Here is an 18,493-nt window from a genome sequence, read left to right on the forward strand (position 1 = left end):
ATTCTATTGCCATAAGTTTTGTATGCTGACCTAGATTTTGTCATTCTATTGCCCCAGGTTTTGTATGCTGACCTAGATTTTGTCATTCTATTGCCATAAGTTTTGTATGCTGACCTAGATTTTGTCATTCTATTGCCCCAGGTTTTGTATGCTGACCTAGATTTTGTCATTCTATTGCCATAAGTTTTGTATGCTGACCTAGATTTTGTCATTCTATTGCCCCAGGTTTTGTATGCTGACCTAGATTTTGTCATTCTATTGCCATAAGTTTTGTATGCTGACCTAGATTTGGTCATTCTATTGCCATAAGTTTTGTATGCTGACCTAGATTTTGTCATTCTATTGCCCCAGGTTTTGTATGCTGACCTAGATTTTGTCATTCTATTGCCCCAGGTTTTGTATGCTGACCTAGATTTTGTCATTCTATTGCCCCAGGTTTTGTATGCTGACCTAGATTTTGTCATTCTATTGTCCCAGGTTTTGTATGCTGACCTAGATTTTGTCATTCTATTGCCCCAGGTTTTGTATGCTGACCTAGATTTTGTCATTCTATTGCCCCAGGTTTTGTATGCTGACCTAGATTTTGTCATTCTATTGCCATAAGTTTTGTATGCCGACCTAGATTTTGTCATTCTATTGCCCCAGGTTTTGTATGCTGACCTAGATTTTGTCATTCTATTGCCATAAGTTTTGTATGCTGACCTAGATTTTGTCATTCTATTGCCATAAGTTTTGTATGCCGACCTAGATTTTGTCATTCTATTGCCCCAGGTTTTGTATGCTGACCTAGATTTTGTCATTCTATTGCCATAAGTTTTGTATGCTGACCTAGATTTTGTCATTCTATTGCCCCAGGTTTTGTATGCTGACCTAGATTTTGTCATTCTATTGCCATAAGTTTTGTATGCCGACCTAGATTTTGTCATTCTATTGCCCCAGGTTTTGTATGCTGACCTAGATTTTGTCATTCTATTGTCCCAGGTTTTGTATGCTGACCTAGATTTTGTCATTCTATTGCCCCAGGTTTTGTATGCTGACCTAGATTTTGTCATTCTATTGCCCCAGGTTTTGTATGCTGACCTAGATTTTGTCATTCTATTGCCATAAGTTTTGTATGCTGACCTAGATTTTGTCATTCTATTGCCCCAGGTTTTGTATGCTGACCTAGATTTTGTCATTCTATTGCCCCAGGTTTTGTATGCTGACCTAGATTTTGTCATTCTATTGCCCCAGGTTTTGTATGTTGACCTAGATTTTGTCATTCTATTGCCATAAGTTTTGTATGCTGACCTAGATTTGGTCATTCTATTGCCCCAGGTTTTGTATGCTGACCTAGATTTTGTCATTCTATTGCCCCAGGTTTTGTATGCTGACCTAGATTTTGTCATTCTATTGTCCCAGGTTTTGTATGCTGACCTAGATTTTGTCATTCTATTGCCATAAGTTTTGTATGCCGACCTAGATTTTGTCATTCTATTGCCCCAGGTTTTGTATGCTGACCTAGATTTTGTCATTCTATTGCCATAAGTTTTGTATGCCGACCTAGATTTTGTCATTCTATTGCCCCAGGTTTTGTATGCTGACCTAGATTTTGTCATTCTATTGCCATAAGTTTTGTATACTGACCTAGATTTTGTCATTCTATTGCCCCAGGTTTTGTATGCTGACCTAGATTTTGTCATTCTATTGCCATAAGTTTTGTATGCTGACCTAGATTTTGTCATTCTATTGCCCCAGGTTTTGTATGCTGACCTAGATTTTGTCATTCTATTGCCATAAGTTTTGTATGCTGACCTAGATTTTGTCATTCTATTGCCATAAGTTTTGTATGCCGACCTAGATTTTGTCATTCTATTGCCATAAGTTTTGTATGCTGACCTAGATTTTGTCATTCTATTGTCCCAGGTTTTGTATGCTGACCTAGATTTTGTCATTCTATTGCCCCAGGTTTTGTATGCTGACCTAGATTTTGTCATTCTATTGCCATAAGTTTTGTATGCTGACCTAGATTTTGTCATTCTACTGCCCCAGGTTTTGTATGCTGGCCGAGACGAGACATGAGATTGGACCAAAACTTACCTGGCATATTGGACCAAAACTTACCTGGCATATTGGACAAGGTAGACAGCAATGAGTTCAGCCTTCTTGACCAGCCATTGAGCACAGTAGGAGTCGACAGCCACACAAAGTGCCCTCACCACTGCTGCAGGCTCTTCTGGATCTACTTCCTGAAAGTCAAATTGTTGTGGGGACAAAGATCTTAGTGTGTTTGTGGAGGGGGGGGGGGGGGAGAGATCTTAGTGTGGGACAAAGATCTTAGGGTGGGGCAACAACCTTAGATTTTTAAAAAATGATACCTTGAGAGCTCTCCTGGCCCATCCATGAGCCGATACAATAGAGCCGTACTCCAACAACATGTGACTGGTCTCAGTATGCAGTGCACCTTCATGCACAATTGTCTGACCAAACGACGTCATATTGATTTGAAACTGCAGTTGAACTGCATCAAAGTAAGCGTCCTGAGCCTGATCCAATCTGTAGGCCATATTGCGGGCGTGCATGAGGTTGACATAAGCCTGGTGACGAGGGATCCAGTTTTCCAGGCTTGGGCTTTGTTTCAGGAAGTTGATGGCTCCAACCAGGACAGCATCTGCAGCATCATATCTGTTACAAGCAATCAAAAACTTGGACAGCTTCAAACCAGTTTGGGTGATCTAAGAAAATCGAATGAAAATGTTCACCATTAGTTAGATTGCTATCTTCAAGCATAGGTTTGTCTACAGTTTATGCAGTCTGCAAGAAATGAACTGCTTAAAGCTTTGACCTGATGAATAATTTTTGTCCTAACCTGAGTTATGGTGTTTGCGGAGGTCATGCTGTTGAGTACAAGCACAACTGACTGGTAAGATGAAAGCAAGTCCTTGACCAACCTGATGTCTGCTGCTTCAAGTGTGGCCAGATATTTCATATACAAATGGTACAAATCTGGTTCATTTAAGATGTCCTGGGTAAAAATACCATCTGTTATTTGTGGTAAAATACCTTCACTCCCACTTCCCTCCACTTCCTCACCTCTTTTCTACTAGATGACATCATTAAATTGTGGCCAGTCTTAATTAGGATGGCCAGCCTTAATTAGAATAGCCTGTCTTAATTAGCACACATTCCCTTCTAAAATAAATTGACATTATCACCTTTTTCTGGATAGAAAAAAAAAACTACTCATTTTCAATACATTCCCAACTTTTCTCTCACAAACTGAACCCATTCCTCCATAAACCCTAAGCCTCACACCCTCACCTACTATACCATAAGAAACGAAAAACAAATGAAGGATATCAGACAGTTCACCTGAACAACATCAGCCATGCATAACTCAAAGCCAGAAGGCAGAAGTTTTCTCATTGATGCACTTTCAATTACTTCTAAACGTTGCAGCTTTTTCACCACAACTTTTTCATTTTCCAACAGCTTTTTATCTTCTGGGAGAATTGACTCTGCCAGTTTTTTCAAGTGAGTTGAAGATATCTCAATAACTGAGCTAAAAAACATAAAGGTTACTAAATGACTGAGCTAAAAAACATAAAGGTTACTCAATGACTGAGCTAAATAAACCGGGAGTGATCTCCCCTAAACTTTCTCGAATATTCTTGTTGATTTGTGTCCCTTTAGCGAATGACGCAATCTGCATCATTGTTTCAGGATGCTATTTGGCGCTCTGGGTTATCCTGTGAACACTATGGCGCCTATGTTATTTTTGAGGAGCCAGGGGCTCCCGAGAGCGCCCCTAAAGGTCCTTGACACACGGGCGGTCACCGAAGTGTGTTCTATCTCATTATTTTGGTGAGTGATTAACGTTTTTAAGGTTTTTATGCGGTAGTGTAGGTAAACATGTGTCCCGATGTTTATGATCCAAGCGCAGGCATTGTTTGCATTTAAACAACTCAGTTTTAGAAAACAAGGCCACGCGTCTAAGAATATAGATCTATGATTGGTTATGCGTTGATGAAACCCTTCTTATATATTTCGTCAGACATTTTTCTATCCCCCACGGCAACGCACGGGGGCAGGCACCGTAGTATATATATATATATATATATATATATATATATATATATATATATATATATATATATATATATATATATATATATATATATATATATATTATAAATTTATTTATTTATTTATTTATATAGGCATATATATGTGTATATTTTTTATTTTATATATATTTACTAGTGTACCCGCCCCCGCGCGTTGCGGCGGGGATAGAAGAAAGTCTGACGAAATATATTAGAAGGATATCACCAATGCATTACCAATCATATGTTCTTAGACGCGTGTCCTTCTTTTCTAAAACTGTGTTATTTAAATGTAAACAATGCCTGCGCTTGGATAATAATTATCGTGACACGGGTTTTCCTACACTACCGCATGAAAACCTTGAGTGTACATTAATCACTCACCGAAATAATGAGGTAGAACACACTTCGGTGACCACCCATGTGTCAGGGACGTAGAGGGGCGCTCTCAGGAGCCCCCCCCCCCGATTACACTACCGCATATGCGCAGCCTACGGCCCCTTAAAACTAACAGGCGCCATCGTGCTCATAGGATAACCCAGTGTGCCAATAGCATCCTGTAAACAATGATGCTGACACAAATGAACAGGATTTTTTTCTTTAACACGTAAAAAAATTATTTGACGTGTTTTAAACATCAGTGTGACTGATGCAATATGCTAGCGTTACTAATAGTCTATTATTAGATGCTCGATCTCAATTTCTGACTGGATTGTCTAATAGTAAATGCTCATTCCATCATTCGCAAAGTGACAAAACTCTACAGTAGGCTCCTCATATTCAAAAAGTTATTTTTTCATCTTTGGCAAGGTGACGAAGCTGTACAGAAGGATTTCCTCGCGTTACAAAGTTATTTTTAGAAGCCTGTTGTAGCTTTACCGCTGAATATAGTAGTACCGCTTACTCGCTATGCAGGACGCTCGATTAACGGATGCAAAAGTGCCAACATAGTCGCCCTAAAACTTTGGGCGCCAAACCGTGTATTGACAAAAATTGTACCCTACTTTAGTTTTCTTTTTCGCAGAAATATTCTCGGGAGTATTCTCATCTACTCCCTAAAGTTTCATGGCACTCGGATGAACCGCATCCGAGTTTTATTTTTTATATACCGTGTATAGAGAAAAAAATCGCTCTCCCATGGGGCGCCGCCCTTGCAATATTAATTATTTTTTTTTGCAGAACCCTACCATTGAGTGATCTAATCATCTCCCCAGAGTTTCATGGTACACTGATGAACGGTGTAAAACCGAAATAGACTTATATTTTTATAAATCGTATAGAGAGGAAAATCGCACCCTCCCGTGGCGCCGGTTTGCGAAATTAAAAAAGGAGTTTTTTTTTACAGAAACCTTCCCTGGAGCGTTCTAATCAACTCCCCAAAGTTTGATGGCGATCGGATGAACGCCGTGAAACCGCAATCGACGTTTATTTTTATATACCATATATAGAGAAAAATCGGACCCTCCCGTAGCGCCGCCCTTGCAAAATTAAAAATTATTTTTTTACGGAATCCTTCCCTAGAGTGGTATAATGAACTCCACAAAGTCTCATGGCTATCGGATGAACGATGCCTAACCAAAATTGACTTTTATTTTTTTATATACCGTATATAGAGAAAAACTAATCGCGCCCTGCCGGGGCGCCACCCCTGCGAATTTGAATTTTTTTTTCGCAGAAACCTCCCCAGGAATATTCTCAACAACTTCCCAAAGTTTCAAGGCGATGTGATAAGAGGTGTGGTAATGCATAAAAGACACCCAGACACACACACATACATTGCTTTATATATATATATATATATATATATATATATATATATATATATATATATATATATATATATATATATATATATATATATATATATATATATATATATATATATATATTATATATATATATATATATATATATATATATATATATATATATATATATATATATATATTTATATATATATATATATATATATATATATATATATATATATATATATATATATATATATATATATATATATATATCTATATCTATATCTATATATATATATATATATATATTTATCTAATATATAAAGCTCAATTCTGTATCTAACTAACATGTAATAAGTTTGTTTGTTTGTCGTTGACATACTTCTATGGATTTAAGTGTTAGATAATTAAAGTCCTTGTGGTCTAAATTTATGAGTTAAAAAATTAATATTGAAAGTTTTGGGAAATAATTTTCATTTATCAAACTGAAAGTAATAATTTTCGGCATGTTCATTAAACACAAGTTTTAAAAAAATATCATCTTTTACAAAATATTTAATTATGTCTTTATTTAGTCCTATAGCACTTACTTCCCTTTGATAAATTAGGAAAACACAATTACTTCCCTTTATAAAACCATTGCATTAGTGGAAAAGAATTTACTTTTTAATTACTTTGTTTTGGTGTTGGGAAAAAAAATTACATAATTAGCGGGGATTGATCAAGTGCAAATGTTGTAGGTATTTTACGGATAAGCTTGGAGTATTATAATTGTTCATTAAATTGAAACAGGCGCGTTCGTTTAAGTGAGTGCAAAAGACTATGATTAAGTTGGGGTACTATAGTCGTTCATTAAGCTAAAACAGGTGATTCCGCCCTGGGCGTTTATGTTCGCGTTAGTGTTTTCTTTGTGTTTAGGTGGGTTTGCGTTAGTGGTTGCGTTTTTATTTGGTTCGTTTTTGTTCTTCCTTTTTCCGTTTTTGTTTGTGTTTTTTTCTTTGGGTTTGTATTTGTGTTTTTGGTTGGTTTTGCGTTTGGATTTGGTTTGTTTTCGTTTGATTTTTCGTTGTTTTTTTTGTGTTGGTATTGGTGTTTGTGGTTGGGTTTGTTCTTAGGTTTTTGTTTTCGTTTGCATTTGTAATTCTGTTAGCGTTATGTTTGCGTTTTGTTGTTTTGATTTTGGTTGGTTGTGGTTTGGGTGGGCAATGCCGGGTTTATGATGATTACTAAACACACAGGTAATGGTCTTTAACAGAAATGTTTTTCACAGAAGCCAGAGCAGGGCCTGGCCGGGACGGCTAGTATATATATATATATAATATATATATATATATATATATATATATATATATATATATATAGATATATATAGATATATATATATATATATATATATATATATATATATATATATATATATATATATATATATATATGTGTGTGTGTGTGTGTGATTGGGTTGTGTAAATCTGTTGTTTTGAAAAAAAGAATGACTTACTTAAAGTCATCTGGTGTTGGAAGCCATTGATGAAAATATCCTTGAACCAGTGTCATGTTTGATGGCCTCTGAAGACTGTCGTTAGGAACAAGCCATCCCGGGGCACCATCTCTGTTGGCACTACTGGAAAGTGGAAGTTTTCATTTTTTTAATTGAAAAAATTCATTAATGTTTTGAGTTTCATAATTCTGTTTTTTTTAGTTTGTTTTTACACGCTTTTAAAAACCTCTATTTCTGGTTCTGTCCTGGGCATGTATCTTGTAACCAGCTTCTATTTAGTTCACTCCTTGATAACAATACAAAGTGACATGATCTTTAAGAAAATGTTTCATTAATTTTTCAATTATTAATAAAGGTGTCAAGTATTTCAAGTGTTTATTAGTTTTGCATCTTTCCATATATAATAAGTCCTTTAAATAGTGCATTAAATATCCATGCATTTCTATGAATCTCTCAATATAATAATAAAGGATTTTCTTTAACTACAATATTAATGCACAACCATTTATATAATTTGCAGTAGGATGTTGAAGAAACAAATTGCAAGTTTTGTCAGACAAGACTTGTTTACGAGGATAAAGAAAGAGGAATGCCCAAAAACACATGGCATAGAGAAATTGAAAAAGACATGCTAATTAAGACATGCTAATTATAGTGGAAAAAATGGTGCAGGTGAAAATGGTGCATGACAAAAAATCTAGGGAGGATGCTGTACATGCTCTTCAGCAGTAGTACAAGTTAACAACCCAACCTGTGAGTAGTACAACCTAACAACCCAACCTGTGAGTTGTACAACCTAACAACCCAACCTGTGAGTAGTACAACCTAACAACCCAACCAGTGAGTTGTACAACCTAACAACCCAACCTCTGAGTAGTACAACCTAACAACCCAACCTGTGAGTTGTACAACCTAACAACCCAACCTCTGAGCTGTACAACCTAACAACCCAACCTGTGAGTTGTACAACCTAACAACCCAACCTCTGAGTTGTACAACCTAACAACGCCAGGAAATCACAGAAACGCATTTGATAGCATTCAATTTACACTGTCTAATTAAGGAAACTCAACTCCAAATCTATTTAACACACTTGCAGCCATCCTCTGAATGGTCATTGTGACAACAAATGGCAACATGTATGCATTCAAATGCACATCTGTGGCAAACCTTCAATTTTCATTCATAAATGTTTATTTTAATTGATTTATGGCACTAAAGAGAATGCTAGGCACCCTAATTCTCTATGTTAAAATATGCAGTGGCAGACCTGCCAAATGGAGTAAGTTCAAGAATTCTGTTGACAACATTGTCTTGATTCATCACAGCACTGATGGCCTTTTACATGGTCTCTTTGTCCAGTATTCTGTTTTGAATGCTGAAATCGATGGCATACTATTGTTGTGTCTAGCTTCTAATATACCATGTGCTCTGAGAGACTGATGACTTTTATAATTTCTCCTCAATATTTGAGAAACCATTTTGTATCAATTCATCTTTGCTTGATGTCTTTTCACAAAAGTTTGTTGGCAATGAGATATATTTGTTTAGATTTTTAATTTACAATCATAAGTGTCATTTGCAGATAGATTTGGTGCACACATTCCCAACTGCACCAATGGTTTGTTTGTGATGGCTGAAAACCCTTATGCCAATCTACTGTTTGACGTTACACTTATTCACATTTGAAAAGTAAATTTTATGAAAAATAGATTAGCCTCTGGGTCTAAAACTTACAAGATTTACTATTGATTTTAGAGACTATTAGAGTTTATTTTTGCTAAGAGGAAGTGTTTTTGGTATAACCATCTAAGGTCTAAAATAATTAATAATAAAACAGATAGTGTTAGTTACCTCGCAAGTTAAAGACAGTTACAAATACTTTGGACGTTTCGACCCAAGGTCTTCGTCAGCACACAACAGTGTGGTTACAAATTAGACAAAAAACCAGTTAATAAAAAGTCTAGTGACAATTTAAGCGCAATTTCCTTATGTTATCTAAAAATAGCTCTGTCGTAGCGTAAAGCGCACATGCTGGGGTGCGTTCAAGCTAGGAGAACGATCGGTTTGTAGGTGTTTATGTAATTTTTAAAAACATTTTTCGACCGAACGAAAGGATATTTGTGAAAACTTTCTTCGGCAATATTGTTCTAAATTATGGCAGGAATCGATTGGTAAATGTTTCAAGTCGCTAAGTGGTCTGGTTGCCGAGATATGGGCCAAAAACTGCATTTTTCGAGGTTTTTTTGGATTTTCCGGGAAATCCAGGAAGGAATTCCGGGAAATTTTTTTGACCCACAATCATCCTCGGAACTTGCTTAACATATTTGCTTTTGGAACTAGTCCTCGATATTGTTTCGTTGAGGAGGAGATACGACTTAAAGCTGCGGACACATCCACACATCCATCCACGGACAAGGAGTGGTGCCAAATCTGGTGGTGGTAATGGGTGGCAGGCGGCTGCGAACTAAAAGATCTCTAAGATTGCATTCCCTTCTATACACAACCAAAATATTCTGTTGAAATAAATGGCCTAAATGAGGGTCTGACTTGAGGATAGAATATTTTTTTTTATAATTAATGATATTTTTAGCTAAAACCGAATGAGGATGGTAGGGTAAGATGAGTTTAGTTCTATCTGACTTTTGTTTTGGAAATTGTTGAAGGGAGGCTTGGTGGTCAGCAGTTTTTATGCGGTGTGAAGTATATGCTCCGGGTATGACCGCAGTCGGAAGAACTGTAATAGCTAATGGGCCTTGTTCCAAAAGTCGTCATCATCTTGACAAATACGTCGTAGTCTTAATAATTGTGAGAATGGTATCGAATTTTTGCAGGCCGGGGGGTGTGACGAAGAGTACAGCAAATATGAGTGTGAGTCAGTTGGTTTGTAGAATACGGTCGTTCCAACGTTGGTTGCGTTATGTGATATTGTCATGTCCATGAAGTTAACAGAACTGCCTGAAATTTCAGAGGTAAATTTAATGTTTGGGTGATAGTTCTTGCAGAATGATATGAAATCTTTTAGTTCTTCTTCTGCCATCTCTGTGATACCTAACCCATCATCAATGTACCGCCGATAAAAACCTGGAATTCTGCCAGTGTATTTTTCCTGGATTTGCTTAGATTCATAGAAAAGTTCATTCTGTTTTATTACTAATTGAATTAACCTCACTGCAGCTACCATTTGTATAGGTCTAAAATAATATATTTCTATATTCTTTTTTAAGGGCCTTAATAAAAGCTTGATACTGTAAGCTTTATTCTATCAATTATCTATTTTAAAAAGAGAGTTTTTACTTCTCTTTCTCCTCTCTATTCTGGTGGATGCCTGGAAGAGCTGGGTAGTGTGGTAAACCAGGCACTCGGCTCTCTCTAAATCTACCAGCTTGGGAGCTTGGTCGATGGATGACCTAAATAATGAAAATATAGTGTTAGAAAAACAAGTTCAATATTTATTTATCTATATTATATGCTGACTGGTAGTGTATCAGTCCTTCCTTTCTTCCAAAACCACATGCCTGTGCACTACTTGCATTACATTGTCTTATTACAAGTAATGGAGTAGCGACTTAATTTTTTTTATAGTTGGCAATAAGTTTTTACTCTTTCACATACGTCAACAAAAAAACATGAATAAAATATTCAATACACGCATATTGCTAAACATGTTAAATGATCAAATGATATTTTTGCTTAGATTCCTAGAAAAATTTATACATTTTAAAAAAAAGAAAATCAATTCACGCTAAATATTGCTATTTAAGGACGAAATACTTATTCCTACCGCAATCTTTATTAAATGTTAAGGCTCACAATTAAAACAGATTAATGTTGAGATAATGGAGACAAGCGAGTTGACGAGATTCCTTCCATAATGTTGTTGACATGGAATAAAAACGTGCTTTTTAGATTTAGACCGTAAAAAAAAATAAAAAATAAAAACTTAAGCCTAAAATTAATTTAGAAATTTTATATTTTTAGAATAAATGCTATAAAAGTTGCAAATCCAGAGAACTTGAAAATAATTTGTTGAGTTTAAGGCAACATTTCTATTTATTTTCATCAAGCCTAAGTTATAACCGGATGTTTCACTTTCGTAAGACAAATATTGATTGGCTGTACAGTAACTTAGTAATCGATAACTATTTGTTTACAAAACTTTGCAGATCAAGTTTTTAAATAACAATGCCAATTTAAAACCCCATGAGCTAGTTTTCTATTTTTAGCTTACAATGTGTACAATAAAATCTATGGCGGCCTATCCAATAGCAGGATGCCATTGTTTATGTCGCCATTACACGTGAAAACTAAATTGTTTTTGCTTTTTTTTTAATTTTTATTTAGTTACCGAAAATATTATAAACATCAAATACATCCAATCTTTAGTAAAGTCCGAAAAAAACCAGACAGGCAGGATTTTATAACCATATTAATTGTAACTACGCTGTGCATGATTTTTAAATGAATTTATACACCTCTCAAATACCTTTGAGACTTTTCTCGCTGGTGTCCATTGTCACAATTTCCTGATTGATCGGTGCAAAGTTTTACAGTTGTGTTTTTTTTATTTCTATGGTCTCTTAAAATCACTGATTATTTTTCAGTGTTATTTTAACAGATGGTTAAATTGGAGAATGTGGGATAAAGCCATTCGCTCAAGCTAATGTGTTTATGTTTTCTTTTGTGTTTGCATTTGTCTTTGTTGCATTCACATTTTCTTTTTAGTTTTGTCCTTGTGCTTGCGTTTGGTTTTGTTCTGTTCCCAAGTTGGTACATTTAAAAAAGATTGACTCTGGTGAAGCAGGGGTATGCAACTAGTTTATATGAATGTAAAAAGTCTATAGTTACAAGCACTGCAATTAGGAACAATGTAGTTGGTCAAGGTCAAACCACACATGAATGATAAGTAGCTACCAATAGTACTTCATGTTTTACTTCAATAGATAAAGTTATATCTGAAAATGAAGGTGTCTTTGGTAGTTCAGGATTACTAAATGATAGGACAGTGAAGATAAGCATTAAAGACACAAATCCAAGATACTGCAAAGCTAGAGTTCCACCTTATGCAATGAGGGATAAAATTGAAAATGAGCTAAGTAGATTGGAATCTAATGGCATCATAAAGAAGGTAGACTATTCCGATTGGGCAACGCCCATTGTGCCAGTGTTAAAGAAGGATGGTTCTGTAAGAATTTGTGGAGACTATAAAGCTACACTGAATAAGCAAATAGAGCTAAATAGGTACCCTATTCCTAACATTGAGGAAATTTCTTTGAATTTAGCAGGAGGAGACAAATTCACTGAATTAGACTTTAGTCATGCTTACACTCAACTAGAACTTCATCCAGATTCAAAAGTCTATACAACAATAAACACACATAAGGGACTCTACCAATATGAAAGACTATGTTTTGGTATATCATCTAGCCCTGGAATTTTCTAGACTGTCATGGACAGTATTTTTCAGGACATTCCAAATGTTTGTGTTTACTTTGACAATGTGTACATAACTGGTAAGAATGACACTGAACATCTTAAAACACTTGATAAAGTCTTGAAAATAGTTGGTGAAAAGGGTTTAAAGATAAACAAAGATAAATGTCAATTCATGCTGACAGATATTAGTTTTCTTGGTTATAATTTGAACAAACTGGGTCTCAGACCTCAACCTGAGAAAACAAAAGCCACTAAAGAAGCACCCAAACCTGAAAATACCCAACAACTAAGAGCTTTTTTGGGCTTGATAAATTACTATGCAAAGTTCATAGGGAATCTGTCTGGTAAACTATCACCACTGTACAAGCTGCTGCAGAAAAATGCAACTTGGCACTGGGGTAAACAACAAGATGCTGCTTTTAATGCAGCAAAAGAAGCTTTGTCTTCTGACACTTTGCTAACTCACTATGACCCAGGGAAAAGACTTATCTTAACATGCGATGCTTCACCAGATGGTGTAGGAGCAGTTTTATCCCACATAGATGAAAATGGTGACAGACCCATTGCTTTTGCCAGTAGATCTTTGAACCAGGCTGAGAAAAATTATTCTCAATTAGATAGGGAAGGCTTAGGCATCATTTTTGGTGTTAAGAAATTTCACAAGTTTCTGTTTGGTAGAGAGCTCACCATCTTTACAGATCATAAGCCATTGCTGGGTTTGTTTGGGGAAAACAAACCCCTGCCTGAGCATGCCTCACCAAGAATTCAAAGATGGGCTATCACACTAGCCGGATACAATTATGAATTGAAATACAAATCTGGATCTGAGAATAGTGCAGATAGTCTTAGTCGTTTACCTTTAAAAAACCAAAGCCTTAGTTATGTACCAGAAGATGTATTTGTTCTTTTCACTATCATGGATAACTCCAATATAAATGTGAATGATGTTAAGAGAGAAACACAAAAAGATGAGTGCTTGATAAAAGTATATGAGTACTGTAAGAATGGTTGGCCTGAAGAGTCAGTGAATGATGAGGGTAGGAAAATTAAAACTCACCTTGACCTACTACACCCAACTGTTGAAAGGTCTGTTTCCCAACATCAACATACACAAAAAGTAAATCATGACAAAACACCAATTGAAAGAGAATTTGGAGTTAATGATAATGTGTATCTGAGAAATTGTGGGAGAGGGGAAAAATGGATACCAGGTCAAATTGTTCAATGTACAGGACCTGTGTCTTATAAAGTGAAAACAAATAATGGACTTGTTGTCCGTAGACATGCAGACCAGTTAAAAATAACTTGTGCAGATAATAAGTGTGAATCTGTCAATCCCACCAGATCTGACCGGTTCACACCAACTCAGTTTGTTCCACAACCAAGTTCTGTTGATATGAGTGAACCAAGTAGTCTGGAGTCAGAAAATGTAAATTCTGGAATTAATGATTTAGATCCTGGGCTTCCTGAGCTAGAGAGTCCAGATGGTCAGAATCTTGAGTCACCAAATCAAAAGCCACTGAGAAGGTCAAACAGGACAATCAAAGTCCCACATAAGTTAGACCTATGATTTTAAAGGTCAAGAGGACTTTGACATCATTGTTTTGTATTTTAATTATGTTGTAGCATATTTTGCATTTGTTTGTAAGGGTGTAATCTACCAAATGATTCAAATCATATAATGTTCATGTTACAATATATTTGGTGATTTTAGGATACTATCATTTGTTCTATTGAGAGCTGTGTTGTTGTTTACTAAGGGTAAAGGGATGTAATATATTGAGAATTGTGAAGTCAAGGGAACTCACTCTTCTTGTATTAGTCTTATATTTATAATGTTGTTTTGAGTGATGTCCCTTGTTTTGTCATGTGTCTACCGGTTTCGAATAAAGCTAGATATACATCAACGTGGCTCTATGGTCCAGTGTGTAATAATAAAAACATCAATCCATTACATCTACCATTTGAAATATTCCCAAAACTCAGCTCCTAACATGTCAACTAATATTTCAATATTCATAGATTTGTCTGTTTTGCCACTTTTGATTTAAAAAGCTAGTTTTGTTTTAAAAAATAACTATTGCTTCAACTTCAAGCTGACTAAATATGAAAAGGTAAAAGTTGTTCAAATTTCATTCTCTCAGATTATTCAACGGTTTTTAAGCACTTTAGTTCAAGAAAACCCTTTCTTAAAAGACATTGAACCAATGCAGGGCCGGCGCTACCTATAAGGCAGTCTAGGAGGTTGCCTAGGGCGCTATCTATAGGGGGATGCAAAAATGTGTAATTGCCATTATTAAAAAATACCTATTAATTAATAACTTTGATTATATATTATACACTATATACAGGGTGATAAACAAAGGGTAAGGGTTAGTATTCGATAGCCAGGACAAACTATCAATTTTACGCCCTTCCCCCGAATTAGGCTAATATATAGTTATTCGCATTGGTGAAAAAGACCCCCCCCCCATCCTAATTTGGAAAGGCCGGGGCTTTTTGACCAGTCACACAATTGATGTAAGAATGCACGGAATATTACATTTTAATTTTGTTGTCTACTTAAAAGTTTATATTAATATGTCAATTTAAATTTATTATTTTTTTACACATATTTTTTTTTAAATTGTGAGAATGGGGGAATCTTGTCACAGTATTATCAAGGAAATCAACAAAATCTTGTCACAGTATTATCAAGGAAATCAACAAAATTTTGTCAACTTACGGTATTATCAAGGAAATCAACCAGATGTTTATATCGCTTTTTAGTTTCAGGGCTTGACTCTGGATTAAGAAGAGCTCCTCTAAACGTTTTGTACCATTCTGAATGTTTATCTTTGGTAGGTAGAATTTCCACTAAAGTTCTTGCTTTCTCCTAAAAATGTATTTTGATATTTGAGAGGTCAGTGTCAAAAAACAGAACTCTGTAAAGAAGGTGTGGCTTCTAAATACAAAAATGTGATATTTATTTTATCGGTGCAGATTTATATATGTGTAATACATATCCGACAGCTATCACTTTGAGGACCCTTGTTTTTAACAAAATAAAAGTATAGCTAGCCACCTGAGCAGTCTTATGACTTTCTATTTGATTGAGATCCTTCTCTTCAAGGACGCCTCCAGCCAGCAGTGGACCCGTCACATGCTCCACACTCAGCTCCTGTATGAGAGCTATTTTATTGACCTTCAGCCGCATCAAATTTTGCTGATCTATGCCACTAGTTGGGCCAGACCTGCCAACAAATAGATCAGATGCACTTAACACACTATCATATTTATAAACAGCATTTTGTCAAACATTTTATCTAGCAAAAAGTCACACAACGGCATGGCTTAAATCATTTGAAAAATTCAGAAAGTTAACTTCAATGCAACCCAATTTGTGGTTTCTGTTTTTATAAAATTAGGTTGGTAGTTAAAAATTAACATGAGTGCTAAATGGACAAGATCTGCCTTTTGTCTATGTCTGCCTTTTGTCTGGATCCCATAGATTTTTATCTTGTTTTTGACCATGAATGCTTTTAAAAATGACTACTTTCTCCTGTCACAGAAGTTTGGCTACAAACAAACAAAAGTTAATGTTTCTTTTTAAAACAAGTTTGGAATTGTTGCAGGAAATGTGTAAAGTAAGACTGTGAAAATAGTATGTTGTTTAAAAGTTGTGCTGAGGGATAAGAAATGCCACTCAACATGCAATTTGTATTTGTTTGAACCAAAAATGATAAAAGAAATCATTCTACTATGAATAGGTTGATAAGAAAGGTGCAGCTGCCAATTTGATGTCTGCTTTTTTGTGAAACTGCCATTTTGGTGTGTGGCCATCAAGATGAGGATGAAACAATGAGTAAAATGTATTTTCAGACCAGCGATTCAGCTGCCCAATGAAGGCATGCATTGATTCTATTAGAATGTGTAGAGGTATGAAAATAAAGAAAATAATGGACACAATCAACATTGAGAGTTGATTCTATTAGAATGTGTAGAGATATGAAAATAAAGAAAATAATGGACACAATCAACATTGAGAGTTGATTCTATTAGAATGTGTAGAGATATGAAAATAAAGAAAATAATGGACACAATCAACATTGAAAGTTATACTACTACAACAGGCTATAGATTTCTATAAAGCATAAAGATTTGACATTGAGCAGATAAAGATTTGACATTGAGCAGATAAAGATTTGACATTGAGCAGATAAAGATTTGACATTGAGCAGATAAAGATTTGACATTGAGCAGATAAAGATTTGACATTGAGCAGATAAAGATTTGACATTGAGCAGATAAAGATTTGACATTGAGCAGATAAAGATTTGACATTGAGCAGATAAAGATTTGACATTGAGCAGATAAAGATTTGACATTGAGCAGATAAAGATTTGACATTGAGCAGATAAAGATTTGACATTGAGCAGATAAAGATTTGACATTGAGCAGATAAAGATTTGACATTGAGCAGATAAAGATTTGACATTGAGCAGATAAAGATTTGACATTGAGCAGATAAAGATTTGACATTGAGCAGATAAAGATTTGACATTGAGCAGATAAAGATTTGACATTGAGCAGATAAAGATTTGACATTGAGCAGATAAAGATTTGGCATTGAGCAGATAAAGATTTGGCATTGAGCAGATAAAGATTTGACATTGAGCAGATAAAGATTTGACATTGAGCAGATAAAGATTTGACATTGAGCAGATAAAGATTTGACATTGAGCAGATAAAGATTTGACATTGAGCAGATAAAGATTTGCCATTGAGCAGATAAAGATTTGACATTGAGCAGATAAAGATTTGACATTGAGCAGATAAAGATTTGCCATTGAGCAGATAAAGATTTGACATTGAGCAGATAAAGATTTGCCATTGAGCAGATAAAGATTTGACATTGAGCAGATAAAGATTTGACATTGAGCAGATAAAGATTTGACATTGAGCAGATAAAGATTTGACATTGAGCAGATAAAGATTTGACATTGAGCAGATAAAGATTTGACATTGAGCAGATAAAGATTTGACATTGAGCAGATAAAGATTTGACATTGAGCAGATAAAGATTTGACATTGAGCAGATAAAGATTTGACATTGAGCAGATAAAGATTTGACATTGAGCAGATAAAGATTTGACATTGAGCAGATAAAGATTTGACATTGAGCAGATAAAGATTTGACATTGAGCAGATAAAGATTTGGCATTGAGCAGATAAAGATTTGACATTGAGCAGATAAAGATTTGACATTGAGCAGATAAAAATTTGACATTGAGCAGATAAAAATTTGACATTGAGCAGATAAAGATTTGACATTGAGCAGATAAAGATTTGACATTGAGCAGATAAAGATTTGACATTGAGCAGATAAAGATTTGACATTGAGCAGATAAAGATTTGACATTGAGCAGATAAAGATTTGACATTGAGCAGATAAAGATTTGACATTGAGCAGATAAAGATTTGACATTGAGCAGATAAAGATTTGACATTGTGCAGATAAAGATTTGACATTGAGCAGATAAAGATTTGACATTGAGCAGATAAAGATTTGACATTGAGCAGATAAAGATTTGACATTGAGCAGATAAAGATTTGACATTGAGCAGATAAAGATTTGACATTGAGCAGATAAAGATTTGACATTGAGCAGATAAAGATTTGACATTGAGCAGATAAAGATTTGACATTGAGCAGATAAAGATTTGACATTGTGCAGATAAAGA

General features: G+C 35.1%; 1 protein-coding gene across 2 annotated transcripts in view; it reads right to left on the bottom strand.

Moving 5' to 3' along the window:
* Window positions 1-18,493, bottom strand: part of LOC131956962 (uncharacterized) — a 50,788-nt gene that overhangs the window by 27,363 nt on the left and 4,932 nt on the right. For both annotated transcript variants that reach the window (XM_059321617.1, XM_059321616.1), the window contains exons 2-9: window positions 15,835-16,003; window positions 15,496-15,645; window positions 10,632-10,744; window positions 7,335-7,457; window positions 3,352-3,541; window positions 2,849-3,004; window positions 2,358-2,714; window positions 2,104-2,228 (exon numbers count right to left, since the gene is read on the bottom strand). In XM_059321617.1, coding sequence (XP_059177600.1) covers window positions 2,104-2,228; window positions 2,358-2,714; window positions 2,849-3,004; window positions 3,352-3,541; window positions 7,335-7,457; window positions 10,632-10,744; window positions 15,496-15,645; window positions 15,835-16,003 — 1,383 coding nt within the window. The remainder of the gene's footprint in view (window positions 1-2,103; window positions 2,229-2,357; window positions 2,715-2,848; window positions 3,005-3,351; window positions 3,542-7,334; window positions 7,458-10,631; window positions 10,745-15,495; window positions 15,646-15,834; window positions 16,004-18,493) is intronic.

The sequence above is a fragment of the Physella acuta genome, unplaced genomic scaffold, assembly GCF_028476545.2.
Source record: "Physella acuta isolate Inbredline_101_S28 unplaced genomic scaffold, ASM2847654v3 ptg001190l, whole genome shotgun sequence".
NCBI classification, from domain to species: domain Eukaryota; kingdom Metazoa; phylum Mollusca; class Gastropoda; family Physidae; genus Physella; species Physella acuta.